The sequence below is a fragment of the Balaenoptera borealis genome (assembly GCF_965194805.1).
Source record: "Balaenoptera borealis genome assembly, chromosome: 7".
NCBI classification, from domain to species: Eukaryota; Metazoa; Chordata; class Mammalia; order Artiodactyla; family Balaenopteridae; genus Balaenoptera; species Balaenoptera borealis.
In genome coordinates, this window is record NC_138864.1 from 23,641,638 (window position 1) to 23,669,601 (window position 27,964).

At 38.0% G+C, this 27,964-nt stretch overlaps 1 protein-coding gene across 3 annotated transcripts in view; it reads left to right on the plus strand.

Annotated features, from left to right (window-relative positions):
• Window positions 1-27,964, plus strand: part of RELN (reelin) — a 529,312-nt gene that overhangs the window by 401,150 nt on the left and 100,198 nt on the right. For all 3 annotated transcript variants that reach the window (XM_082399695.1, XM_082399693.1, XM_082399694.1), the window contains exons 21-28: window positions 3,230-3,422; window positions 4,167-4,279; window positions 9,848-9,985; window positions 10,852-11,038; window positions 17,863-18,068; window positions 20,690-20,861; window positions 21,337-21,537; window positions 26,301-26,533. In XM_082399695.1, coding sequence (XP_082255821.1) covers window positions 3,230-3,422; window positions 4,167-4,279; window positions 9,848-9,985; window positions 10,852-11,038; window positions 17,863-18,068; window positions 20,690-20,861; window positions 21,337-21,537; window positions 26,301-26,533 — 1,443 coding nt within the window. The remainder of the gene's footprint in view (window positions 1-3,229; window positions 3,423-4,166; window positions 4,280-9,847; window positions 9,986-10,851; window positions 11,039-17,862; window positions 18,069-20,689; window positions 20,862-21,336; window positions 21,538-26,300; window positions 26,534-27,964) is intronic.

Sequence of the window (27,964 nt, forward strand, 5' to 3'; positions counted from 1 at the left end):
GGGCTGGTAAGCAGCTTAACAAGGCCATCAGGGACCCATGTTCTCTTCATCCTTCTACTCCACCGTCTCAGCAAAGAGAGCTCCAACTGAATATTTGTTCATAGGCTGACTGCTGCCCCGTTAGGGGGGAAAGAAAACAGTAGGAGCAACAGGCAAAAGGGCATGCCAGCCAACTCCATCTGTCTCTTTTTTAAAAGCTTATATTAAAGCTGAGTATACCCACCTAGCATCTTTCACTTAATGTCTCATTGGTGAGACTTATGATGGACGTGGACACCCCCCAGACCAATCACTACAAGGTGACTGGGGAAGAGAGGGGCTGTGGATGGCCGCTGATCAGCCTACCCAACAGTATCTCCCTACAACTACCAGTGGAACAAACATTCATGCTAAATAAGAATTTTATTGTCACTGTTTAACTGTCCTCATTTAGCCTCTTAACTTGTCCTTTTATGTACTTTTTGTCTTGTTTCTTTCTCGGTGTCTTGGCACCTTTAAAAGCCGTTATCATCAGGGTAGCTCACAGAGCACACACTTCTCAGGTTTGAATGCTTCCTCTCTCCAACCAAGTTCATGGTTAATCTGTTACTATGCAAAAGTTGGGTGCAGGCACTGTTTACAAAACGTAGCACTTATTTCTGAATCTGTGTAGAATTGCCAGGACACTAAACCATCTCAGAAGGGAGGAGTTTAAAAGGGGCTGATTGTGAAAATAATCTTAAATTATTTCAGAAATGCTGGGGTGGAGAGACAATGTACATGACACGAGTGAGAAAGTTCTAGTGCCTCTGTGTGGCCTGTAGACCGTTCAGCCCACGTGCTTCCATGCACTCTGTGGTTTTTTACCAGATGCCCAGGGTATATGTGCCTTTAAAGTAAAAAGTTAAATGAACCCTAGTTGGCTGCCTCTGATTGCCTTTCTCATAAAGGGTAGTAGAAAGCATATAACCCTTGAAGCAAAAAGCGGCATTCATTTCTCACAGGGAGAAGCATTTGGGATTTTTTTGCCTGTTTTAAAGACTCTGGAATTTATATAGATGAGTTTGTGCCTATATAGCTTACTATTATTTTTGCTCTACGTTGATTTATTTTGTAATATTGCTAAAAACTGCATCCTACAGCTTCATATTTTCTAGATCACATCCTGTATGCCCTAACACATAGCGGCAATCATGGTTTTACATCTCTAACATCGGAGCATCATTGCATAGTAACAGAAAGTTAATGATTTTTAAATTAAGTATAAATGAAAATTATTCAAAACTACAGTGTTTTCTTCTCCATCTTAGAGTAATAGAAGGACAAAGAGATAGTGTATGGGTTGAGAGGTTTTGGAGTCAGGCAAAGCTGATTTCTCATTGGGTCTCTACCATTTACTGTCCCCATTTCCTTATTTGTTAACTAGAGGTAATTGTTCCTACTTCATAGAGTTATTGTAAGGATGTATTGTAATATGGGTATTGTGCTTAGCACTGTCTTAGGATATAGGCCTAACTCAGCAACTGGTGGGCATCTTTATAATAGCAACAAACAAGTTGTAGCACTGGATTTGTAAGCCTAGCAGTACTAAATAAGACTTTTCCCTTCATTTATGAATAGTACACTAAAGCAGAGATTGGGACTCTTACATTTTATTACTCTATTTGTTGTTCAAGTGTTTAAAACTTAGTTAAACAGTAATTAGTCATTGTGTGGAAAAAGCTTCTTAAATTTTATAACCTTGAGCCCAAACCCATGATGATCTTCCATATGGACAAAATTCCATCTTTAAATAACATCTGAAACTCTGCAAGAAGCAAGTCAGAGTAGTAACTTCTTATTTTGCTGATTCAGCAAAGGGGAATTAAGAAAAAATATTAAATGCCTCAAAGATTTCATGGAGTATTACATTATCTTCTTTGTCTACGGCAGCTAAGCCCCCTTACCGTTGAACAGTGGTACTTGACCTGCTTCAGAATGGCAGTACCAATTACTGTGGCAGACAAACCCCAGTGTGGTTGGCCCTGGGAGTATTTACATTGACCCATATTAACTACAGTGAAACATGTCCATATTTTAATCTCCTCTGGTAGGTTATAAATTCCTTGAGCACTTTTCTCTGAAAAAGTAATTGTGCCTGCCTTCAAGCAGTTTATAATCACGTAGTACTCAATTGAGACGAGTAAAACATGGGAATTTTTGAGTTGAGGTACAACCATTAAAACTACATTATCATGTTTTCAGTATTTAATGGCTGAGTATTAAAGACTATTTGGAAAATAAGAAAAATGAGAAGTTTTAAATTGTCCCGTTTCCTACCATCAAACACAGCCCCTGCAAACATTCTGGTGAATTTCCTTCATTCATCATTTTGTGGATTTTTTTAAAACTTACTTTTTCACATACACGTTAATTTGATTATATAACCTTCATAAATATTTGAAATATGGACAATCTGTCGTGACTATACCAATTTACTAAAGCATTCCATTTTCCCTATAGTTTGACATTTAAATGGTTGCCAATTACTACTGTGAGTAAACCTGCAATATTCATCATATTTTATAAAATTATTTTTGAATTTAGGACTATTTCCTTAGGATAGGTTCCAAGAAATGAGTCAAAGGGTTTATACTCATGAGCAGTATATGAGTGAGTACCCATTTTCAAATATATTTGACAACTGTAGGTATTAACTTAAAAGAAAATATTGCTTCCTTGATAGGCAGATTGTTTCAAATTGCCTTTTTTAAGATTTTTTTTTTAAATAAATTTATTTATTTATTTTTGGCTGCACTGGGTCTTCGTTGCTGCACGCAGGCTTCCTCTAGTTGCGGCGAGCTGGGGCTACTCTTCATCGTGGTGCATGGGCTTCTCATTGCAGCGGCTTCTCTTGTTGCGGAGCACGGGCTCTAGTCGTGCGTGGGCTCAGTAGTTGTGGAGCGTGGGCTCTAGAGCGCAGGCTCAGTAGGTGTGGCGCACGGGCTTAGTTGCTCCGCGGCATGTGGGGTCTTCCCGGACCAGGGCTCGAACCATGTCTCCTACATTGGCAGGCGGATTCTTAACCACTGTGCCACCAGGGAAGCCCTCAAATTGCCTTTTTTAGATTAACTAAAATCCATTCTAGAGCTTGGCAAGGTTTGAATAAGTAAAATGAAACTATTTTGATGTATGATATGAAACGAAGAGGTTAATTTTTCCCTAATATATTGCTGTTTTTAATTTTCTGATTTCCACCTCTGTCTTTCAGTTTTACAGGAGATTCTAAACTTGCCTCAAGTATGCGCTATGTGGAAACACAATCAATGCAGATAGGGGCATCCTACATGATTCAGTTCAGCTTGGTGATGGGCTGTGGCCAGAAATACACTCCACACATGGACAACCAGGTGAAACTAGAGTATTCAACCAACCATGGCCTCACCTGGCACCTCGTACAAGAGGTAAGTCTATTTTTTTCTAAAGTTTGTGATAGGTGGCCTTCACGTTTTAACATCAAATTTTGATCACGTTTTGACATCAAATCAGCAGTGGATTACAAGGATGCCACATTCTGCATTATCAGATACTAAAGGGCAATTGAAAATTTTTAAAAATGGGAATAACTTCAGGACTAGATATACTGGGATGGTGTTTTCAACATTATTTTCTCTAGCTCTCTTTTTCTATAAATGTCTTTTTCTTCTTTCCCTATAGCATGTCTTCATCTGTTCTTTTCTAAGTCTCTTCACCTGCAGGTAGACCATATTAAGAATATGGTATCTCTTGTTTTAAAAAATAAAAAAGAAATACATAATTCCAGTTTCTTGGAATAAAATGTACTTCTTTATATATACATACTGGTGATCTGATATTGCAATAAATGCATAAATACGTAGTGAATAGGGTAATTTTACCAAATGCCAATGTTACGCTAACAGGTCAAAAAATGGATCCTAATCCATTTTCTGTTTTTCCATGTGAGAATTGGAAGACATTTAATTCCACTGTGGGATCTCATTTAAATTATTTCCCAAATATTTTAGCTTCACAGAAGGACAAATTATAGATTGCATTCATGTTGCAAATGGTTAAGATTGTAGCATTAGATTTCTCCAAGGTCTTTTTCACTTGTGTTGAGAGAGTAAACGTATTGCCCTGGAGGAAAAACAGAAGCTGAGTTGAATTTTTGCATGATTCTCTTTTAGGAATGCCTTCCAAGTATGCCGAGTTGTCAGGAATTTACATCAGCAAGTATTTACCATGCCAGTGAGTTCACACAGTGGAGAAGAGTCATAGTGCTTCTTCCCCAGAAAACTTGGTGAGAGACGACATCTTCAGATATGGCTGTCACTTTAACTTTTCTATCTCTTTTAGCATGACGAACATGAAGAAGAATTAAGCACAAGGTGGCAAGACGCATTCTTTTTTTTCAGCATCAAAAGATCTTTCTTTTATACCTAGGATATTTGAAAAATAGAGCCAATGAAAGTTTGGTTTCCAAACTGTCCTGGCTTTTTCTCATCTCCCTTTTGCCTCAACTTTTCTGTTTATGGGAAAATTAAATGAGCCTGTTCCTTTGGGTTTGACATGTAAAAGAGAATGATACAGGAATCTAAAAACTCTTTATGTCAAGACAGTTTGGATTGCAAGGCTGTTTTCTTGGTGCAAAGCCCTTCTTTTTCTTTTAAAAACTTAATATACACTCTTTTTCTCTATTCACATTCTTTCAGTAACAATGGAAATCATCCCGCAGGAAGCAGAAGCCTCAGTAACTAGGGAGAAAGTTAAACATTTGATAATATGAAAGAGAAAAGCACATTTTCCCCAAATATTACATTGTTTCATGTTAGACTGATCACTCTGAGGCCTATGTGAGGAATAGATTGTAGGATAAAGAGTGAAGACAGGGAGACCAGTTCGAGGGGGGAGGTCCAGGCATTAGATGTTTAGGTGGCTTGGAGTATGATAGTAACAACGTGGAAAGAGACATCTTTTGCGAAATGTATTTTAATCAGATAGGGCTTGCTGATGGACCAGATCGGGGCTGAGATAGAAATGTAAGAATCAAAAGCAGTTTCTAAAGTCTGGGCCTGGGAACATTGTTGGATGGTAATACCACTGACTGAGATGGGAGGGATTAGAGGAGTGGATTTAGGGCAGAGAATTAAGAGACATAGTGCTTCTTAGGTTTTCTAATGTGAAGTTTGAGATACTTATCTACTCAAGCAGAAATGTCAAGAAGCCAATTGGACTTATGAATCTGGAGCTCAGAAAAGAGGTTTGGGTTGAAAAGTTAAATACTATGAGTCGTATTTAAGCCCTGGGATAGGACGAGCTTGCCCAGGAAAGAACCTTTGACTAGAAATTAGAAGGGCTGAGTTCTCACTATATCTCTACTGATTGACTACATGCTTTATCCATTCACAACCTCTTCAAACGTGACTCCTTATGTGTATGATGAAGAGGTTGAACTAGACAATCTTAAAAGGTCCCTGGCAGTTCTGGAATTCTAAGATTCTGTGATTTGTGTAGCAGAAAAAGCATAAAAGAGACAAAAGTTATATTTTTCTGTGGTATCTGCCTTCCAAGACCCCTTTTGTAAAGAAAATTACTAAATCAACCCTTCTCAGACTATTTCATGTAAGTTAGGCTGTACAAAAAAACAATTGGTTAGATAACTACCTAGAATTATTATTATACCTCCTTTAGTTGAAGATTAAATTACTACATTATAGAAGAATGCCTCCTTGATTATTTTTAAGGATTCATCATTATGTCGGTTGGAACAAAACGCTTGAAATTTGATTTCCACAGATTTTTTTATATCCAACTGTGAGCCATTTCCTGGATACTCTATTAGTGCTTTGTATAACAAGTTGCTACTTTTTCTAACATCCTACTTTTTTATATCTACTACTGGGAATATAATCAAGATTTTTATTTAATTTCAATGATATTCCAAGCATATCTATCAAGATTATAAAAAGCGACACATCAAACAATTGAAATACTGGTCATACTTGGTGCAAAGCTACTGAGCTTTTTTTATTTAATTTGCCCCCATTATTTTGCCATTAAGTATATTACCCTCATTATTTAAAAAACACTGATTTTTATTCATTGACGTGGGGTACAATTTCAAAATTATGACAAGATAATACTGATAGTGTATTTTAGAGATGTCCTTTTGTTCCCAGAAATGTTTTAAATTATTATTCTTAATTAATATAGTTTAGGCAATATCCAAAAAGTATCATCCTTTATCGAAAAGGCCTTTGCAGGTTATTTTACACTGAGATTGTATGTTGCATTATTATTTTCTTAGCTTAAAAGATAGTACCAGTGGGTTGAAAGTTTTAGTATAGTAAGAAAAGGTCCGGTTCTTGTCAATGTTTATTCAGCACTTGAGAGGAAATATACTGATCCTTAAACTCTTTAGTTTTAACACAGAGCCTGGCATGTTGTAGGGGTGCTCATTAAATGTTGGGACATTAAATAAATTTCAATTCAGTGTGCCTTGATGAACTAAAGAGATGTTTTATTACAAACCATCTCTTTTTACAAACTGAAAAAAAATCTACTACATCATTCCTCTGACAATTTGCCTTTAAGTACATGTAGGTAAATAATTGAATTCTGCTTTTCCAGATTTCCTTCAAAGCCCTGTGTAAAGAAAGTAAAAATATTTCTTAAAAACAAACCACCCGATAGGATATTTATTTTAACATTTCTACTGACTAATACGTAAGCTAAACATTATTGTTATAGTATTTCAAAAAAATAGTGTTCAAATGGTTATTATCATTGTTTTTAGATCTGTAATGCTTTAAAGCTCTGCTATAAAGTACATTTATTCTCTTTGGCATTCTTGATAACTTTATGATATGCATTTCAAACTTTTGCAAATTGCATGTTTTTCCCAAGCATTGGGGCAAGGAAGTACAGTTTAGTGTGAAGCAATATTCCTTTTGGTGAATCTTTCTTCTGCTGTTTTGATTGTCAAGCGCATGCAACTATAAATTGAACGTAGACAAGCAAATGTGGTCTGCACTGTCAAAGATCTGTTAACTTTAGAAGATAATGCTAGATAGGAAAACTTAGAGTGGAATATTGAATGTGTATACACCTGCTCAAAGAAATTATTTTGTATATGAACTGAACATTTGTTACCCAATGAAAATTAATTTTGTTTTTGTGAGAGACATTTACATAAGAACAGGGCCTAATGAGACCCAAACAGCTGTCAGTTGCTGACTTCATGAACAAACCAACACCTAATGACTGAATGAGTTTCAGAATATTTGGGTAAATGTAATTACAGTCACTCTGAAGGTAGAAAATACAATTTAGTCAGCCTTCATTTACCTTGATTCCTCAGTTACCTATCGAGAGATGACTCAATGGTATTTTATTTCAGTCTAGAAGTTTATAAGAGGAAAAAAATCAAATAAAGAAGAGACTGTCAAGTTTTGTTGCCTTTGAGAATCCATAGTTTGAATTTTAAATGTAGGTCAACTTCATTTCATGATCCACACAGCAGTACTGCTATTTCCAGACTCAATCCAAAGTACACAAGATTTTCCTCCTAAGAATACTTAGTTTTGAGAGAGAGACAGAGGCGGGAGAAAGAGGAAGGGAGAGAGAGAAAGAGAAAATTGGCAAATTAAATATTTGTATTGAGGGCGATATTTAGCAGTGATGCAGCTGCAAATCAGTGAGATCACACCTTGTGTTCTCACATGTGACCAGCTGGAGATTGCTCACACAACTAATTTTTCTTTTCTCACTAAAAACGAAGCCAATATTCAACTGCTTTTGCTTTCTTTTCTGTTAATTAACATCAGCACATGAAACTGTGGATTGTCACTTTAAATGGAATAATTCACTTTTTAAGCTTTTTATCTTAAGGAAATATCTTTTCAAGAGTTCATAGGTACATGTAAGGATTAATTTACTTATAAAAAGAATTTGGAGAGTGTTTACATGTGACTGTTTAGAAGCATAAATAAACTGAGAAATCTAGGTCAGGTTCTGAAACCCTCCAACCCCATTTTAATGTTTGAAACATCAAAACTTCAAAATAATGTATGCCATGGGTTTCATGTAAGCATGTGACTCTAAAGAAAATAAACTATCACCTCGGTCAACAAACCACCAGAACAATCATTAAATTTTTGAGCTGGAAGGGATCTTAGAAATCAGATTGCCCAATCTATTTATTTGAGAGGTGAGGAACTAGAAGCCCCTGAAGGCTTAAATTTCCCACTAAAGATCACACAGCTGATAAATTGCAGAACCAGGGTCCTGCGGGACGGGTCGCCTGACTCCTAGCACTTTCTTCACACTGTTACCTACAGAAGTCAGAAACAGGCTGCCCTTTCCTGGCCTTGTCCATCCACTCATTGGCTCATTTTTTAGCAGACTATTTTTGTACACTTACTTTATTCTGTTCCTGTGCAAACTACTGAGACAAAAACATATCCCTGTCCCCAAAGGAGTTCACAGTCTAGATACCTGTGACCCTAGACTTGACTCAGATTGTAATCGATCTTAAAAGAAATATAGTCATCTCTCCTTTAAATGACAGTGGTGCATGCGTCTTTATTTATTTGTTTTCTGTGGGGCTCTAAGATAATGTACCTACTTTTATAGTAGGCTTTTCTAAAAAACATTTCTTAATGGGACTGTGAAAATTGTGATGGCTGTTAGATTACAAATATGAACTATTACCATAGAAGAGGTGCATCTGTCTCACTGTATGTACCATGAAGAGCACTGATATCCCGCAAACCTGTGTCTACCGGATGCACCTCAGTGAATCCTGGAATCATCCTACTAGGAATAGAAATGCAACCTATTAGCCACAGATCGTTAGTAAAATAAACAGTAAAGGCTTAGTCTGGATTTTAACAGCCTGTTATGTACTTAGGGAGTATTCAATATGTGGGTAATTGATGCAGTAGACTTTAATGGATCATTCAGAGCCATTAAGATCAAGTGTATCTGTAGATAGTGTACTTGGGGAGGGTTTAATTAATGGAACTGAGCATGCACCTTAATTCTGCAAATTCTTTTTGTTTTCTTTTTTTTTGGCGCTTTGACCAGAAAGAACTAATCATGGATCCCTGAAAGTTCCTAGAGGTGAAAAGTATGATGTGATTTTAAAAGAATTTTTTTGTGGTAGTCACTGAATGAAAACATTCCTGGCATTGCTCTCAAACATCCTCTTCTTTAGACTTTATATGTACTTTAGACGAATCAGGGTCCCAAGTATTTCTCTATGTGTAATGGACTGTTTAAGTTTTTATCTGCACTTAACATCAGCATGTCCATGAAACCCAAGCAAGTTAATGTTTCAGAAATAAGAAGCAGGATTTAGCACCCAGATGTTCTTACTTGTAAAATAGTACATTGTAGCCCATCCCCTCAACCCCAAAACAATACCTCCAAACAAAACTTTTGTTTTATATTGAGAGCTAACTGGAAGCCTTCCAATAACTACTGATACATTTATTTTAAGAAACTGCATTACTCTAAGTTAAACACTGTGCGTTTTCATCTGTGAAAGAGACAGTTTCTTATAAACTTTTATTTTTAAAAAATATCGTCTTGCTTCCTTTCTTTTCCGAGTATCAAATCCCTGTGCAACAACAACAAAAATCTGATATTGTGTTTTTCTTTAAAATACAAATTAATTAATTAAATTTAGTCTCAAATTAAGATTGAGGTATATACAAAATAGGCTTTCCTTCATGGTGGATGATTAGCAGCTAAATTCAAGTTCCAGAGAGTTCGTTCTCTGAAGGATTTTGAGCTCTGACATTCTTTGTCTGTACGATCCCGTGTCAGTTAAAATACTGTTTTTGTTACTGTGCCTTGTTTCTAGGTCCAGCGCCACCCGCTTCCGCTGGAGTCAGAGCTATTACACAGCCCAAGACGAGTGGGCGTTAGACAGCATTTACATTGGGCAGCAGTGCCCAAACATGTGCAGTGGGCATGGCTCCTGCGACCACGGCATGTGCAGGTACGTGTGTCAGGAGGCCTGGTTGACTCTGCTTTTCCGGATGTATGTTTATAGCCATACCACAGCAGCTGTCATCAGTTATAGGGATCACCTGATAAATAATGAGATCGCCAAAGGAAAATGATCCTCCTTTCTGTCTTTATTTTAGGTGTAAAAGATACTGTTGCATTTCAATAAGTATAAAGCCATAGATTGTAAACCTTAAAATGTAACCTCCTGGGTTTAAATTTCAGAGTTTATCAATTAGCCCCAGAGTCCTCTTTGTTAGTTAACAGAGCCTTGCTATTGCTTCCCCCTTCCTTCCCTTGATAGTCTTAAAGCCCTAGTCAAACAGCTGCTACACGCTTTTCCTACAGCACTTCGCCAGAAGCTCAAGGTTGTGTACAGTGGGAGATGTTGATTATCGCTAATGAAGATGAGATAGGAACACACTTGAATACTTAAAGACTCTAAAAGAGACATAATCTAATCAGAAAGAGGAACTATAAAACACAGCCACAATTAAATGTTGGGTGAGCAGACAAACATTTATATGTGGCCTTTTAAGCCTACGGGAAGATCTCACGATCCTTCCCCTCCCCCCATCACACGTGTGCACACACACCTGTATCCTTCATTACTACTTGATGCCTCATCTCTACTATTACAGCACTATTTGTTTTAAGAACGGATTCTATCTCTTTTTTCCCCCTTGTGAAAAACTGAAGGTTGGTACCACCATATTCAAAGATTACACTGTAGAGAAAAGTCTAGTGCAGATGCTAATACCCAAACAAAAGTGAGATATAGGAAATGTTGCAGGTCAGATGGCTGTGGCATTCACACAGGAGTCCATCACTTGTTCACTCGGCCCTCCTCTCTCATAGGTGTGACCAGGGATACCAAGGCACTGAGTGCCACCCAGAAGCTGCCCTTCCTTCCACGATCATGTCGGACTTTGAGAACCCGAATGCTTGGGAGTCTGACTGGCAAGAAGTTATTGGGGGAGAAGTTGTAAAACCAGAAGAAGGGTGTGGAGTCATCTCTTCTGGATCATCTCTGTATTTCAGCAAGGTATGACTAAGAGCCGGGAGTAAGTGTTCAGGACAGTGGCTATTTCAATATGTGATGTTGGAGCCGTCTGAACTCAGAAGGTACAAATATGACGCAGTTTTATTTTTCCCTACATTCCCTGCTTTTGACTGGACTTTGTCAAATTTCTATGCCTTAACTCCATTTGGGAAACTCATAGTTTTATGCTTGTCTTTGCTTGCTACAAATCCAGATAGGCCGGTTTAAAATTCCTGCCCTTCTTGGACCTGATTTAAAGCTCATTGCTTTCCTTTCCTCCAGTGCCAGCCAGGCTTGTGTCTTAGGGGACTTTGAGTGGGGCAGGGTCTTGGCCCCTTCTCATACCAGGCTTTGGAGGGTGTGTGAGCACGCGGGCCTGGGGGTGAGGACATGAGTGGTGGTGGAGGTGGTGGAGCTTAGAAGTTAACAACAGCAACTCTGGAGCCAGACTGCCTGTTTCAGTCTGATTCTGCCACTTCCTAGCTGTGTGACTTGGAACAAATAACTTAACCTCTCTGTGACTTGGCTTCCTCGTTTGTAAAAGAGTATCTACCTCATTAGGGTTATTATGCAGGTTAAATGAGTTAGTAAATCATGTAGAACAGTACCTAACATGTAGAAAACATTTCTAGAAATGTTTATTAAATTTGTCAATCCATTAATCCCAAGAATATGATTGGAGGAAGGAGGAATAAAGGTGAGGGTAGGGGTGTGCAAAGCCATTCCTAGGGTACTGACCAGCTCTCCATCAAGAGCAGACATCTCGGGTCCTATTTCAGCTCAGTTCGGTGGCTGCTGATGGCATCAGCTGATATGGGACCATCCTAGTCAACTTGGGCTACTATAACAAAATACCATAAAGTGGGTGGCTTCAACAGCAAATGTTTTTTTCTCACAGTTCTGAAAGCTGGAAAGTCCAAGATCAAGGCACTAGCAGATTCAATGTCTAGTGAGGGCCTGCTTCCACATTTGCAGGACGGCCATCTTTGCATTGTATCCTCACATGGTGGAGAGAGAGAGCAGAGAGGGAAAAAGCAGGCCTTCTCCTGTCTCTTCTTATAAGGGCACTAATCCCATCATGAGGACTCCACCTTCATAATTTAATTACCTGCCAAAGGCCCCACCTCCTAATACCATCCCTTTAAGGGTTAGCCTTTCAACATATGAATTTGGGGGCACCCCATAACAGGGACTCTGAGTAGAAGGTTTTCTTGCAGGGTTCAGCTTTCCCAGTGGAAGCAGACAGATCAGTACATGCCAACTAGGGACTGAGGTGCCAGCCAGAATCCCTAAGGCTGATTCTCTTGGAACACTCCTAACCCACGTTGCTTGGTGAGGGATGCCGCTGAGAGAACCACCTCCCTCTCCTCCCTTGCTACAGTCCAGACAGGACATTCTTTTCTTCCTGCCTCCTCCAATTCATCTCTTCATCTAGTTTTCGAAAGGACTGCAGAGGGGAGCAGGTCCAGCTCTCCAACCTGAGCAATGTGTTCAACCCTAATTATTGGCAGCTCTCTTTAGAATGTGGGGTGACCAGCACCACTTCTTTCAAGCAGGGACTATAGCCGCCAATTCTAGGACAACTGAAAATGTCCCATTCCACGTCACATAGCAAGTACACAAAGGTGGGTGCAGGTGTTGCAGAACCTGTTTGGGCAGAAATCCAAAACAAGTTATTGTATGCAAATGCAAAAATAGGTACAGCTTTTGTTTTGATGTAGGTGCAGAACAAAGAGTCAGAAAATGTAAATGAGATAGAAAATGTAAACAAGAAAATGTAAATAACAAAGTAAACAAGATGGAAAATGACAGAAAATCAGGGATGGATTCCATTTAATGATATTTCTTATCCATTGACATCTAAGATCCCCATGTCATTAGTCTTAGAGATAATAGTCAATAAGTGACCAATATTCATTGCATAGATCTGGGTACACTGTATAATCGTGCAAAAATGAAAAGATTGTGGCTCCCATAACCATCAATTTTAAAACAAGATTATGAATCCTTAACCAATATTTACCCAAACACCCCAGTAAACATGTGTGCGTACACACAGATATTTTAAACATATAAAGGTTACATATCAATATTTCTAACACTTAATTCAAGATTATGTCTTGAGTCAAGCTACCTGGCTTTATACCTGGGCTCCAAAACTAATTAATTGGTTCACCTTGCAGAGTTATAACATCTTTCTGTGTCACAGTTTTCTCGACTGTAAAGTAGGATGTTGGGAGTGAGTTAATGCAGGTAAAGAATAAAGGATAGTGTTGGGCATATAGAAATAGCCTTATAAGTGTTAGCTATCATAATTACATTTTATGAAAATAAATTTCACACTGGTATCATTGAATATTTCCATATGTATGCCCTGCCACTAACAAAATCAGCATTTCAAAAATAAAATCATTCTCTTCCTCTCTGAAACCAGCTTTCTCCCTAAATTTTTGTCAAAAGATCTAAGGATCATATTTTTACTTTTTTCTCTTGTTATTAGTCAGATCTGTTTTGAATTCTAAGTGAGAGAAACTAGCTTAAGCAAAAAAGAAGGAAATTTGGTTCTTGTTATCAAAACAGGGAAGGCTTAGATGAAACTTGACTCAGAGATACTTGGAGCTGGAAACTCAAATGCCCACAGAACTCTCTCCTTAAGAGGAGACTCTATTTTCAGGTCAGCTGTCATTGTGAGAGTGAAACCATGGCCACAGAGCTCTGTAAGCAACTCCATAGGAAAATGTGGGAAAGGTTTCTGATTGGCCAGTCACGTGTCCGGGGAGTGGCATAATATGATTGGCATGGCCAGAGTTATGTACTCACTCCTTTGGCAGAGAGGTGGGATACACAGTTTGGCCCCCGCTACTAGCCAGCATAATTGAAGTAAAGAAGGGGTAATAACCCAAAGGAAGGGTTCCTTAGACCTTTGCAAACCACCCTAGATTAATTTCTCTAAAAACATGCTTCTGTCCTGTCACTCTTCCATCACCAGTGTTAGGATAGTCTCCAATACTGCTGCCCTAACTACAGAACTTATTTTCTTTTCCCAAACATGAGTCCTCTGCTCCAAACAGGAAGCTCTCCTCATCATCCCAGATTTTGCCAATTTCCCTCTTTGCTTAGCCTCCACTGCTTTCCGTTATGCCTTCCACGGCCTCTCACATCCATATAAACCTTGCAGTGTTTTGCCCAAATCCTGCTGCTTCTGACATCGAAAGCTTGGCCTCTGTATACTAGTGCCAAATCGAATCTCAGAGACAGAATTTTGGATGAAGTAGAAAAAAATAGCTTTATTGCTTTGCCAGGCAAAGGGGGATACAGTGGGCTCCTGCCCTGAAAAACTACCCCAGGAGGATTTGGTGAGGAGTTTTATAGCAATAGTTCAAGGGTGGAGTTGCTGATAAGATTAAGGTGTGTGCAGGGCCTGCACTCTTTTAATCTCATCTCAGGTGATCTCTTGATAGGCTTCTCTGGTTCCTTTAATCTGGCCTCAGGTGGTCTTCTCTGGTATGAAGAATGCTGACATCTGCCACTTGTTGGGTTTTAGTTCTATAAAGAGCTCAAAAGATATTGTTAATGTGTATCCCTTGAGGCAGAACCACAACCCTGCCCCAAGGCTGCATTATTGTTTCTTGGCTGTTCCTCCCTTGTCTCTGCATACCCTCCCTTCCCTGACTGACAACTGTTTGAATCTGCCCTTTGGGACTCAGGGAAGGTCATAGAGGCTGGAGTCTATTCCCTACAAACAAGGAATGGGGGACACGGAAAGGCTTTTGTGCCCAGAAGCCCCACAGGGTCCTGCTCGGTTTCACTTCCATGGGGCTTTCTGGGACTAGGGCAGAGTACACTGATCTTTCCTTTCTTTGACTGCCCCTCTCATTGTGTTCCCTACATATATAGATCATATTTTTATTTTTATTCTCACAGTACCCAGCAAAATGCACAGTCTTACTGACTGAGCCAAACTTCTAGATAAGATGTTCAACTCAGAAATGCATGCCTTGCGTTAGGCATTTACATATCAATAAATACCCTTGAGACTGAATAGATTGGAGCATTGATAATTAATCATATGACCAAATGGGATTTAACAAGGGATAGAACTTGGTCTGCAGCCCTAAGTTGTCATTACTCTCCCTGCACGTATCTGTGAACTCTCCTTTCAAGTTTGTTTTTATAACACGTGGTATTGAGCTTGGTATAACTGGCAACCGGTAATTATTTGTTGAAGAAAGAAATCAATGAATGAATGAAAGAAAATTGGAAAACAACAGAAAGTTATAAAGAAATGGTTATTTTCAAATAAATATAGTAGACTCTTTTTCTAGTGGCATTTTGATTAAAGAAGATTTTAATGGAAGTCAAAAGGTAAAGTTTTTATAAAACATTTTAGAGGTTTTGTTATAAAGGCTCTAGATTCTGTAGGCATTACCTTTAAATTCTGTATTATTTTATCTAAACACTGAAGACATTTTAACCTAGAATGTTGGGGGAAATTGGAGGGTATTTTCCACACTCCAGGAATGAGGAGGTCCTTAATCTATTACTCCAACACACGTATATGCACATTCCATGTATATATATATCTACACATACACATAAATACATTGATCATAGTATAGTAGAAAAACTGCAAACCGTGTGTTAACATCTGATTCTAAATTCTGAGAAAATAGTTTGCCCTGAGCCGTTTCCTTTTTCTCTCTTTTCCCCCTTTAAAACAATGTTCAGCATTTCAGGTCACCAAACAAAAGAAAATGACTTGTACTACTCTCTAGGAAAAAACATTTTCAGTGCCAAACCAAGCATTTGTGTGATATTTTTCACCATTTAAAAAAAATCCCACAGGGCTTCCCTGGTGGCGCAGTGGTTGAGAATCTGCCTGCCAATGCAGGGGACACGGGTTCGAGCCCTGGTCTGGGAAGATCCCACATGCCACGGAGCAACTAAGCCTGTGAGCCACAACTACTGAGCCTGCGCGTCTGGAGCCTGTGCTCCGCAACAACAGAGCCCGCGATAGTGAGAGGCCCGCGCACCGCGATGAAGAGTGGCCCCTGCTCGCCGCAACTAGAGAAAGCCCTCGCACAGAAACGAAGACCCAACACAGCAAAAATAAATAAATAAATAAATTTATAAAAAAAGTTCCTACCAAAATTCTTAAAAAAAAAAAAAAAAATCCCACAAAACACTCTCAAAATCTCTATAGAGCAACACCATAGTCTCCTGGAAAAACAACACTGTTCTGTGAATTTCACAATTGACCAATCATTCCAACCACTTAATTGTGATAATTGGATTTTTATCATTCTCCTCACCTTAGATCTTTATCCTTCTGGCTGTTTTCCACATGCCAGGGTTTTCATAGAAGTTTGCTGGGTGGGAATTAACCAGCTGGGTTCTTCTCAGATTCATTCTTCCTGTACTGATCCTGAGGCACGAAAATTCTAGGTCAGATTATAATAATCTCTGAGGTGTTTCCACTTAACACTATTTCAAATCAACAGCAAGAAAAATGAAAAGCACATCTAACACGTTGAAAATGCATATTTTAAGATTTCTTCTAATACATACATAAAATTGAGAGTTCCAAAAAATGAGTTTCAGTCTCAGGATTAACCTCCGTTCTCCTTTTGCTGGCACCCTTGTCTATTTTGGAATCTCTTAATTGCCTTTAGATTTATCAGTAACAGTGTACTCCTATAATTATCCCCAAGTATTTTCCCTGTGACTTCTAATAACTGAAACCCTTTCTTAATTAACTTAGTGGATTAGAGTAGGGTTTAAATTATAAGTGTGAGGGGTGCTTTTCTCTATACTGTGTATTCTGTCTCAGGTTTTCTTCCCAAATTTTAATTGAACTCCTCAGAAACCCTCTAAGACCACTCAGTGCAGTCCATGGATTAGCTTTGGCAGAATCAGTTTGGGTGAAAGAATCTTATCAGCAAACTTTTTTTCAATTCTGTTAGCATGAAACCATTTACAGGCAACAGAAATGATGACAAACCTTGTCAATTTGTACCTAATACCTCACAACAGAACTGTGACAGGCAGGGGATGCACTAAGCAGAAGAAGCAAGTTGCTGGATTTGAGGAAGTTTTTAACATTTTTAAGACACAAAGAGACCATTTAATTGTTGCAAAAACTTATTTAATGATCCCTCCCCACTCTATTTCCAAGAAATAGACTGACTGGGAGCCCGAGAGACTTCAGTACTCTCTTTTTGTCAAGAAGTTTCTGTCTTGCCTGTTTTACCTCAATTCCCAGGGCCGGGGCATATCTATTGAGAGATTGTCCCCTCAGGAAGAGATGCCGTGTGCTAGGCAAGTTATGTAACATATTATTTCATCTAATTGTCACAACACCCTGTAAGGAAGGTATTATTACCCATGTTATAACTTTGAGGAAAATAAAAGCTCAGAAAGGTCACACAGCTAGTGAACAGCATGAATCATGGGCTGAGATTCAAACCCAGCTCCAACTGATTTCAAAGTATGTATGTGGTCTTTCTTCTCCATGACTCTGCCTGGAGATTTCCAAAGCGAATGCTGGGAGTGTTTTAATTAAAATGAATTTTGCTGTAAAGACTTTTGAGTACCCTTTGGTAGAATTAGCAGTTCTCAAGGGTCTCATAACCGAATCTGGGAGTCAGTGATGTAGAGACTAACAGAATGGATCCAGGAGCAGTTAAATGGCATAACCTTCTCCTCTCAACAATAAATGAGAATAAGATCATCTCCACACAGTGCTAGGATGCTCATATGAATTTGAAACGGAAACAACTAATTGCTCCCAGATAACTGCATCTGTGATTTTTCTGTTCTTCCGAAAGGCTGGAAAAAGACGGTTGGTGAGCTGGGATCTGGATACTTCCTGGGTGGACTTTGTCCAGTTCTACATGCAGATCGGTGGAGAGAGTGCTGCGTGCAACAAGCCCGACAGCAGAGAGGAGGGCATCCTCCTCCAGTACAGCAACAATGGGGGCATCCAGTGGCACCTGCTGGCAGAGATGTACTTCTCAGACTTCAGCAAGCCCAGGTAACCAGCCCCAATCTCCTTCCAGTGTGATAATAATAATTATCTCCTTGATTATTATTAAGCCTTACCATACTAATGACCCTGTTTTGCATTTTACAACTGAACCTTATTTTATTGGAAAAAAATTATTGAAAAATATGTAGATCCAATTCTTACAAATTAAATATATTTTAGATATAATACTAACAATAGAGCTATTTTGTAGATTGAAGGTTCATAAATTTGCTGTTTTAAAACATTGAGTTATTTCAAGGTGACATAACTCTCCATAATATAACACAATTAGATATGCAGACAGACCAACCAAAACCATTTCTTCTAAGGCACACAGGGGGAGAGGTGGAAACCAGAGAAGAGGCAACTAGGTCTACCAAGAGTCATAACATCCAGGGAGAGAGCCAGGGATGGTGGGTGGGAGATGGAGCCTGGTGAGATTCCCCCCATACAGTAGAAGGGGAATTGATAATGGGGCCAAACTGGTTTAAACAACAGTTTAAAACTATTCAAATTATTTTTTCCAAGTAATAGCATTGTCAATCTGGAAATTACTGAGAATTCAGTAAAGCAACTAGAGTACTATACAGACAAACAAAAATTCACTAGCTTTTTCAGATTCCAGAGATATTCCATTTTATTTAAGGGAGTTTTTCTTTAGGGGCTAACTATATCATCACATTCTCAAAGAGTTCTATGACACTAAAATGGTTAAGAAATTCTGAGTTGGAAGATATCAGAAGAAGACCCCATGATGGCAAATACATAAATAAATATAAGTTTAAGAAACAATACTGAGAATCTCTGTAAAGGAAACGATAAAACTTCAAAACTTCCTTCAGAGATATAAAAGAAAACAAATAAATGGAAAATAATACAGCATCCCTGGATAGGAAAACTGAACATCGTGATATGAAGAAATCTCTTAATTTACATTTAATGCTATTCCAATCAAAATCTTAGTGGTATTTTTTTTGGGGGGGGAGCTTTATATCTGGAAATATAAACTGGGAAAAATAGTTTAAACTTTTGATAAAATATAGAGGGATGCCCTGCACAATATTAAAACATACTGTATAAGCTACAATATTAAAGTGGAATGATACCGGTGCATGGATAGAACAATCAAGCCAAATAGATGACCCAGAAATTGACTCAGAGTATCTGTACAAACTTATATATGAAAAAAAGACACATCAACTATCAATGATAAAGAAATGGTTATTCAGTCAAATGGTGTTAGAAAAAAATGGGTAGGCTCTTGGGGAAAAATATCTATTTAGATTATCACCTTACATCAGCAAAAACTGTTAAAGACTGGTTAAAGATTTAAACATTTAGGTTGCTATCTGATCTTGGAAAAAGACCTGAACTTTCTAAATATAAATTCAACGCAAGAATTAACAAAGAAAAGGACTGCTTACACAGAAATATACTACATACAGATGTAAAACTGCATACACATGTAACACATACATTTCAAAGAAAACAGAAAAAAAATGAAAAGAAGGAAAGCAAACTGAGAAAATATATGAAACAAATATGAGAAATAGAGGATCAGTGTTCCCTTAAAGAGCTTATACACATTATCAAGAAACACACTAAGATCCCAATAGAAAAATGGGTAAGAGGAATGAGTAGATGTTACACAACAGGGAAGACATATGTTTAATAAAATATGATTAATATCCAACCTCTGTTGCAATAAAAAAGATACCATTTTTCAACAGTCAAATGGTCATTTTTTAATGATAACACCAAGTGCTCTCTCCACATGGAGCAGCAAGGCAGGCACTCTCATGTCATCCTGCAAACCATCATGACCCTCCCAGAAAGGAATTTGGAAAAGTCCAGAGCCTTAAACATGACCAGTTTATTTGACCTGGTAATTCCGTTTCTAAGAATCTTCCCTAAATAAATAAACTGAGGTATACATAAAGCTTTATGCATAAAGATTTTTCACCACAGAATTATTTATAATAAGGAAAGGTGAAATAAATACTAGCATGTCTGTGTGATGAAAAATTATATAAACGGTAAAATGATCTTAAGAACTTACTTTACTGACATGAGAATGTGCTTATGATATAATGTTAAGTTTTAAACTGTAAGATACCGAATTATACATATATCTCACCTATGTAAAAGATTACATGCTTTAAGGATATACATCAAATTGTTAATAGAGGCCAACCCCATGTGGTAGCTTATGGGTGATTTATGTTTCATTTTTAATGCTTATTTATGTTTTCCCCCAATAAGTAAGAACTGCCATGAAAAAAATTTTAATGCAATAACATACAAAGGAACGGCTTTTTCTAAGGGTTTCTTTAAAATGTTATGGCCATTGTCAGAGTAGTCAAAAGACATTGTTCAGTGAATCAAACTCAGTTGAAATATTTGCCTCCAAAAGATACAATTCCAAATGGAAAAACCAGGATCAGGACTAAACTTGCTTACAACTTTAAACCTCTTGTCTGATCTGTCTAAATTTAGAAACTTTACAAAAATACCAAGAGATCAAACAAAACATAATCTTCTCTTGTTGCTACTCGTGTTATTTTAACAGCTGCTAAGAAAAACACAGCTTTTCCTTTCCCAGCGCTAAATGATTTGCTTTTATGCAGATTTGTCTATCTGGAGCTGCCGGCTGCTGCCAAGACCCCTTGCACCAGTTTCCGCTGGTGGCAGCCTGTGTTCTCAGGGGAGGACTATGACCAGTGGGCGGTCGATGACATCATCATTCTGTCCGAGAAGCAAAAACAAATCATCCCAGTTGTCAACCCAACTTTACCCCAGGTACTTCTCATTATGTCTGAACTCCAGGAAGACATAGAATTGTAAAAGAGGATGGGATCAAATAACTACTCACTCCCCCAAGGATTTAGTGCTTGACACTTGAACATGTAATTTAGTTTTCTGTGTTGGCACTTAATTTTTTTACCTCTCTATGCTACTAGTTCATAGATTATTTAGATATTTAAAAAAACAAAACAAAACAAAAAACAAGACTAGAAAGTTTGGCCAAGTCATTAAATATGATTATTAGTGTGTTTATGAAATGATACACAGTGGCAAAATATATTCAGTTTTTAAATAATCAGGAGAAAAAGTTCATGGCAGTTTAAAAAAAAAATGTTAATTTAGAGAGTCTGCTGTATTTTCCTAGAAATACAAATAGTACATGGCCCTGCATGCCATGAACTGAAAATTCCTTTCTTGTTTTCAAAGGTACCAAATTGCCTTTCTGTGTTGTTTGTGTTGTTCCTATTAGAACTTTTATGAGAAGCCGGCTTTTGATTACCCTATGAATCAAATGAGTGTGTGGTTGATGTTGGCTAACGAAGGAATGGTTAAAAATGAAACTTTCTGCTCTGCCACGCCATCAGCCATGGTGTTTGGAAAATCAGATGGGGATCGATTTGCAGTAACTCGAGATTTGACGCTGAAGCCTGGATATGTGCTGCAGTTTAAGGTATTTATGCACAAACTTTTTTTTTTTTTTTTAACATGTTTCCAAGTTTATTTTATTTATTTATTTATTTTTGGCTGTGCTGGGTCCTCGTTTCTGTGCAAGGGCCCCCTCCAGTTGCGGCAAGCGGGGGCCACTCTTCATCGCGGTGCACGGGCCTCTCACTATCGCGGTCTGTCTTGTTGCGGAGCACAGGCTCCAGACGCGCAGGCTCAGTAGTTGTGGCTCACAGGCCTAGTCGCTCCGCGGCATGTGGGATCTCCCCAGACCAGGGCTCGAACCCGTGTCCCCTGCATTGGCAAGCAGACTCTCAACCACTGCGCCACCAGGGAAGCCCTGCACAAACTTCTTGCAGGTTAAGGAGCAACCGTCTTCCAGATTTATAAATGAAATTCACAAAGAACACAAAATATTCATATGCTAGTAAAGTAGGGACTCATCTGAACAAAGTTGCCAACAATCTTAGAATGGCAAAGCTTTTTAGCTCTACCCATAAGGAAAACAGCTTGTCAGTTTTTAATGAGCCCCAGAAGTTGTGGCTATGTCATTGTATTTCTTTAAGGGCTCATGGAACTCTACCAGAATTAAAAAGAAAGATTGACTTTGAGGATTTCAATCTGATTGTGACTTAATAAATACCACGCTTCTGAATGGTAATGGATAAGTTCTCCTTTTCAGCTTACTAGTGCTTTTTGGACTCATGAGTAATTTTATGTTTTTACTATGGGGTTTTCAAACAATTTGTCTTCCTTTGATTGAGTAAATTTTTACTTTAATTTTCATTGTTCTCTTAAAAGCTGCTTGTTTTCTGTGCTAACATGTCAATATGTATAACAAGTATTTACTTTGACAAGCTCTTTTTTCAGAACCCTAATCAAAATTTCATTGTGTTTATAATAAAATCCCATTGGTGAATTCTGGGGTTGAAAGTAATGCAGTTTCAATGAGCCAGCACAACTACATGGTCCTTACATAATGGCAGGATGCAGATCCTAAATAAGTTACAAATGGAATTATTAAAGAGATCAGATGTTTATAGGAAGCTCTTCAAATATAATTTCCAGAGGTCTGTAAACAAGTCAGTCATAAATAAGATGATTAGTGAAATGTCCTTCTATGTTTAGATTTTGATGCTAAATTGCCATGGAAAGAACACTAATAACAGTATATGACTCTATATTAATTTGTTGGTACTACCTAAAATGGGAACAAAATAACAGCAATAGCAAATACATTGCCAGAAAAATATGCTCTTTCTCATCTGGCACGTTTTCTAATTAATTAGTCACAAAATCATGATAGTGTAGGTGTTGAACTCTGTAAGGTGGTATTCTGAAGTTTAAAAATCTAAATAGAGAAAACATTATTAAATGTTTCAAGTACTTAAACAACTAGCAACAATGCATAATGCCTAAGAATTCTCGAATCACACCAGCAGAAAACTGTTGATTTGTGGCTATCAGTTGATAATAGATATGTAATATGAGTGATTTGGGGATTGATAATTAATGTATATTTGGGATCTGTAATAAGAACTTGGTGTTATTTTTCCAAAAGGCACGGTGCTGGTAAAGTTTTTGTGACTGCCTGCCATGTGTCAACACTAAGCTCTAGGAATATAGAGATGAGAAATATAGCCCAAGCCCCTTAAGGAGCTCAGAAACTAGCAAGTGAGCCAGAAAAGTGAACAGTTGCAGTACAGTCGCTGGAGTGCTGTGGTAGAGACAGGCTCTGATACTATAGGAGTATCTGACGTAGTTCCTGGCATATGGCAGGTGCTCCAAAATTATCTGTTAGTTGAATAAATGGATGGATAGATGGATGGATGAGTTGAAATTGGAAGTTTCTGGAAATACAGAGACTTAGCCAGCTGAAAAATGGAGGGGGTGGGGGGATTCTAGTTAGAGGGAAGAGAATGTGCAAATATGTGAAAATACATGAAAGTGCAAGTGAGAATGGAAATGTCAGAAATTTAAGGAGTTTGGAGTATTTGCCACAGAAATAAGAGATAAGGTTTGTCCTAATGGGCTTTATATGATACACTAAGTCACTTGGATATTAACCCAAGAGCGATGAATCATGGAAGATGTTTAATCCATTGAATGTAAAAATCAGACCTGTGTTTTAGAAAGATCATTCTGTTGACTTAACAGGAGGAGAAACTGGAATCAACAAGTACATTCATTCATTTATTCAGCAAATATTTATAAAGCATCTACTATGTTCCGGGCTCAGTTCTAGGCTATGAAAATAACTAGGAATAGAGAGTTTGACTAGGATGGTGGAGGATAATTACTATTTTGTAAAAGGTTGTCAAGTTAGCCTCACTAATAAAATAACTTTTAATCTGAGACCTGTGAAAAGTGAAGGAGGGAGTCATGCAGCTATCTGGGAAAGAGCACTCCAGGCACAGAGAACAAAAAGGACAAAAGCCTTGAAGCAGGAGTGTGCTTGGAAAAGTTCAAGAAACCAGAAGGATGCCACTGTGACTAGAGCAAAGTGAGCAAGGGGAGACAGGTAGAAAAAAATAAGGTCAGACTTTGACTTCTGCTCTAAATTAAATGGCTAGCAGAAGAGTGACATACTCTGACTTAGGCTTTTAAAGAATCACTCCGGTGACTGTGTTGCGAGTACACTGGCAGAGTCAAGGGCAGAGATAGAAAGACTGGCTGGGCAACTATTGCAGTGATCCCAGTAATAGGTGATGCGAACTTGGACCTGTGGGATAGCAGAGGAGGCAGAGAGAAGTACTCAGATTGCTGGGCATATGTTGAGTAAAGTGAGGATGCTAGAGCAGTTATCAAAGTAAGAAATGAGGAGGCCAGATTAAGGCATAGCCTGGGATTATAAGATAAATGGATGGGTCTGAAAGATGTTAAAGGTGTGTAGTCTACAGGTTTGGGTGACCTATTGGGTGATAGAATGGATTCTAGAATGACTCCCACATTTCTGGCTCCAGTCACTGAAATTGCAAATATAGGATTTAGGGATGCCTGTGGATTGCTGAAGGGCAGATGCACAGGAAGTAGTTATGTACATTGTGCAGAGAACCTGAGACAGACCATATCTGGGAGTCACAGGGATTCAGAAGGAATCTGAAATTATGATTGTGAATGAGATTAGGAAGCATGTATGGAGTAAAAAGGTAAGAAAGCCAAGAACTGCATTCTAGAAAACATCAACAGTTAAGAGGCAGGCCAATAAAAAAAAAAAAATCACAAAGATGTCACAGAACTGAAAGTTCCATCGACTTGCTTACTTTAGAAACAGTGGCAGTGATAATAATTCTAAGACAAAAAGCTAACTATGTGTGCCCAGTGTGAATGCTGTCACCACATGCCAACCGAAGGCTGTGCTTACTAACCGGTAATATAATAAAAGGGTTTGTGTTACAAAAGGTAATCATGCATCTGAGAGGGTCAAATCTTTATTTTCTTGACAGTTAACTATGTAAACTTGGATAAATGAATCACAATAAAATTGCCACTAGCCATATTGTAAATCCTTCTGAGAGACACTTTCTAGCTCTGAGCATGGAATTAAGGAAAATATGGAGTCTTCCTTTTTTTGAAAGACTGGCTCAAGCTACCTTATAGTCACAAAGATAAGCTGGTTGGCCCTTGAACTCTGACCCAGTGTTATTTGCCTATGGGCCTCCCTTTCCTTTGTCCTTTATTTTTTGGTCATGATTATGTTCTTTTGAGTTCTTCAATTTTTTTCTATAAAAATTGACTATTCTTAGTTATAAAGTCTTATACAATAAAATTCTATGGTGGCACCAACCAACAAATGAAATAAGATATGAATAGATCATTTATATAAGATAGCATGTAATTAAATACCAGGAAAAGAGTTTGACATTTACAATTATCAAAAAATATAAACTAAAACAGTAATACAATCATTTATATATTTATTAATTTAGAAAGAAACTGTCTAAAATCATAATAATACTGAGTGCTGTGTAAAACTGATTCATTTGAACCCAAGTGATTAAAAATGAACATGTATAAATAGGAAATTCAAAGTGTTTCTGCATTTTGATTCAGTAATACTACTTCTAGGTATTGATATGCTTCTTTGTAAAGTTTAGAAGAGAAAACAGAAGAATAAAAATGGTTGTGCTAGGGTATTGGGATTTAGGTTGCATGTTTTTACAATTTTTTTTGAATATTGTTAATCCTGTGATGACAATCATCTACACAAGTACACAGAAGAGTAATAGTTTTATTTCTGGATTATGTTGCTTATTTGATGCTGTGACAAGAACTTAGCTCTTTCATCTAAGTTGACAATGATTTCTTACTGAGCTTTTGTAAGAAACCAGAGTAAAATTGCTTGTTCCACTGAAAGCAGAGGACAGCTTCAGTAACCTTCATGTTCTGAAGAGGGCAGCTCTTTATCGTCTGCTTCCCTCTGTTTATACCCCCTATCTGGGAAAGCAAAAAAAAAGCAGTTTCTTGGCATCTTATCTTTTGTCCAAGACTCCAGTCACATCTGTGCTTCTCTCTTCCCTTCTATAATCTCAAGAAATCCACAAAATGGGCAACTGGTCCTGCTTTCTATTGAAAAGCACCTATTGCTTGCCTATACAGAGATTTCCAGAACCTTTGGAAGGGTCTTGGTTGGAATTGAGCTGCCCATGTCTTATCATTGTAAATTTAGTGCAAACTCAGTAGAAAGAGCCCTGACGGCTGTAGCACCTAATTTGTTAAATGATGACTTGAAACCAAATCCTTGTATAATTCTGTCTTTTCTTTTAACAGCTAAACATTGGGTGTGCCAATCAATTCAGCAGCGCTGCCCCAGTTCTTCTTCAGTACTCTCACGATGCTGGGATGTCCTGGTTTCTGGTGAAAGAAGGCTGTTACCCAGCTTCTGCAGGCAAAGGATGTGAAGGAAACTCCAGAGAACTGAGTGAGCCCACCCTGTATCACACAGGGGACTTTGAAGAATGGACGAGAATCACCATTGTTATTCCAAGGTCTCTTGCATCCAGGTAAAGTGACCATTCTTATTATGTGCCATAGTTGCCATTTCTGAGGAGCATATATTTATCTCAGTATCTTCATCTCATATATCTCAATAACCTAAAAGAATTCATAAACTCTAGCTGTAAGGACTCTTGAGGAAATGACGCTCATACTTGTGAAAAAGTTCACTCACTCATCCATTCATTCATTCAACAAATATTTATTGAGCCACCTACCTGTGCCAAGTTCTGTTCTGGGCACTGGATTACAGCCCTGAACAAAAGATGTTTAAAAGCTAAGGGAGTTATAAGGCATTATCGTATCAGACTTTCACTGTATAGAGATTTTTGATAATGTAATGCCTCCTTAAATAGACAATTGGAGATATCTTAAAATATAAAAGATCCCTTTAAATGACCATTAAGATACATAGTTAAAACAATAGAGAAAAAGATTTAAAATCAATTGACAGAAGGATGAGATAAATGGATCAAGAACTTGAAGCAAATTAGTTACAGTAATAGGGCAACAAATTTAACTCTTAGCTTCCTGGCAGCTAGGACATAGTGTGGGAGGTCAGGGGATAGGGTCATTTGGTTCTCATTGTTGGGTAAAAAGAAAGAAAATACATATATTCTGATAAAAAAATAAGAATTACTTTTTTCTACACTCAGTATTCTAGAATACCTTTATAGTACGTATACGTATCTTTGTGTCAGGTAGAGTAGGTAACATGAAAATCAGTGTTTTAACTCTATAATTTTTCAAAAGATGAAGCATTCTTCAAATAGACACTTCTTAATTGAATCCTAGAACATAACATTCAATTGTGACTCAGTCAAAGCATTTCTGTGCAGAGCTAAGATGGTATTATAAGACTACTTGCACTGCTGGTGATGTAAATTAATATATGGTTGAGATACTCATTAGTGCCATTCATCAATATTTCCAGCTTACTTCCTTCCTGGAATATGGTAGGATTATACTTTCCCCACACCCTTTAAAGTTTGGCATTGCCAGGACTTCCTTGGTGGCGCAGTGGTTAAGAATCCGCCTGCCAATGCAGGGGACACGGGTTTGAGCCCTGGTCTGGGAAGATCCCACGTGCCATGGAGCAACTAAGCCCACGAGCCACAACTACTGAGCCTGCGTGCCGCAGCTACTGAAGCCCGCGCGCCTAGAGCCCGTGCTCCGCAACAAGGGAAGCCACCGCGATGAGAAGCCTGTGCATCGCAACGAAGAGTAGCCCCTGCTCGCCGCAACCAGAGAAAAAGCCCGCACACAGCAATGAAGACCCAACGCAGCCAAAAATAAATAAATAAATAGATAAATAAATGAATAAATTTATATAAAAAAATAAAGTTTGGCATTGCCTAATGAAATGTGAGTGGAAATTAAACATATGACTTTAAGAGTTCATGTGCATTTTGCTATCTTCTCTGCTTCATGAAAGCCTC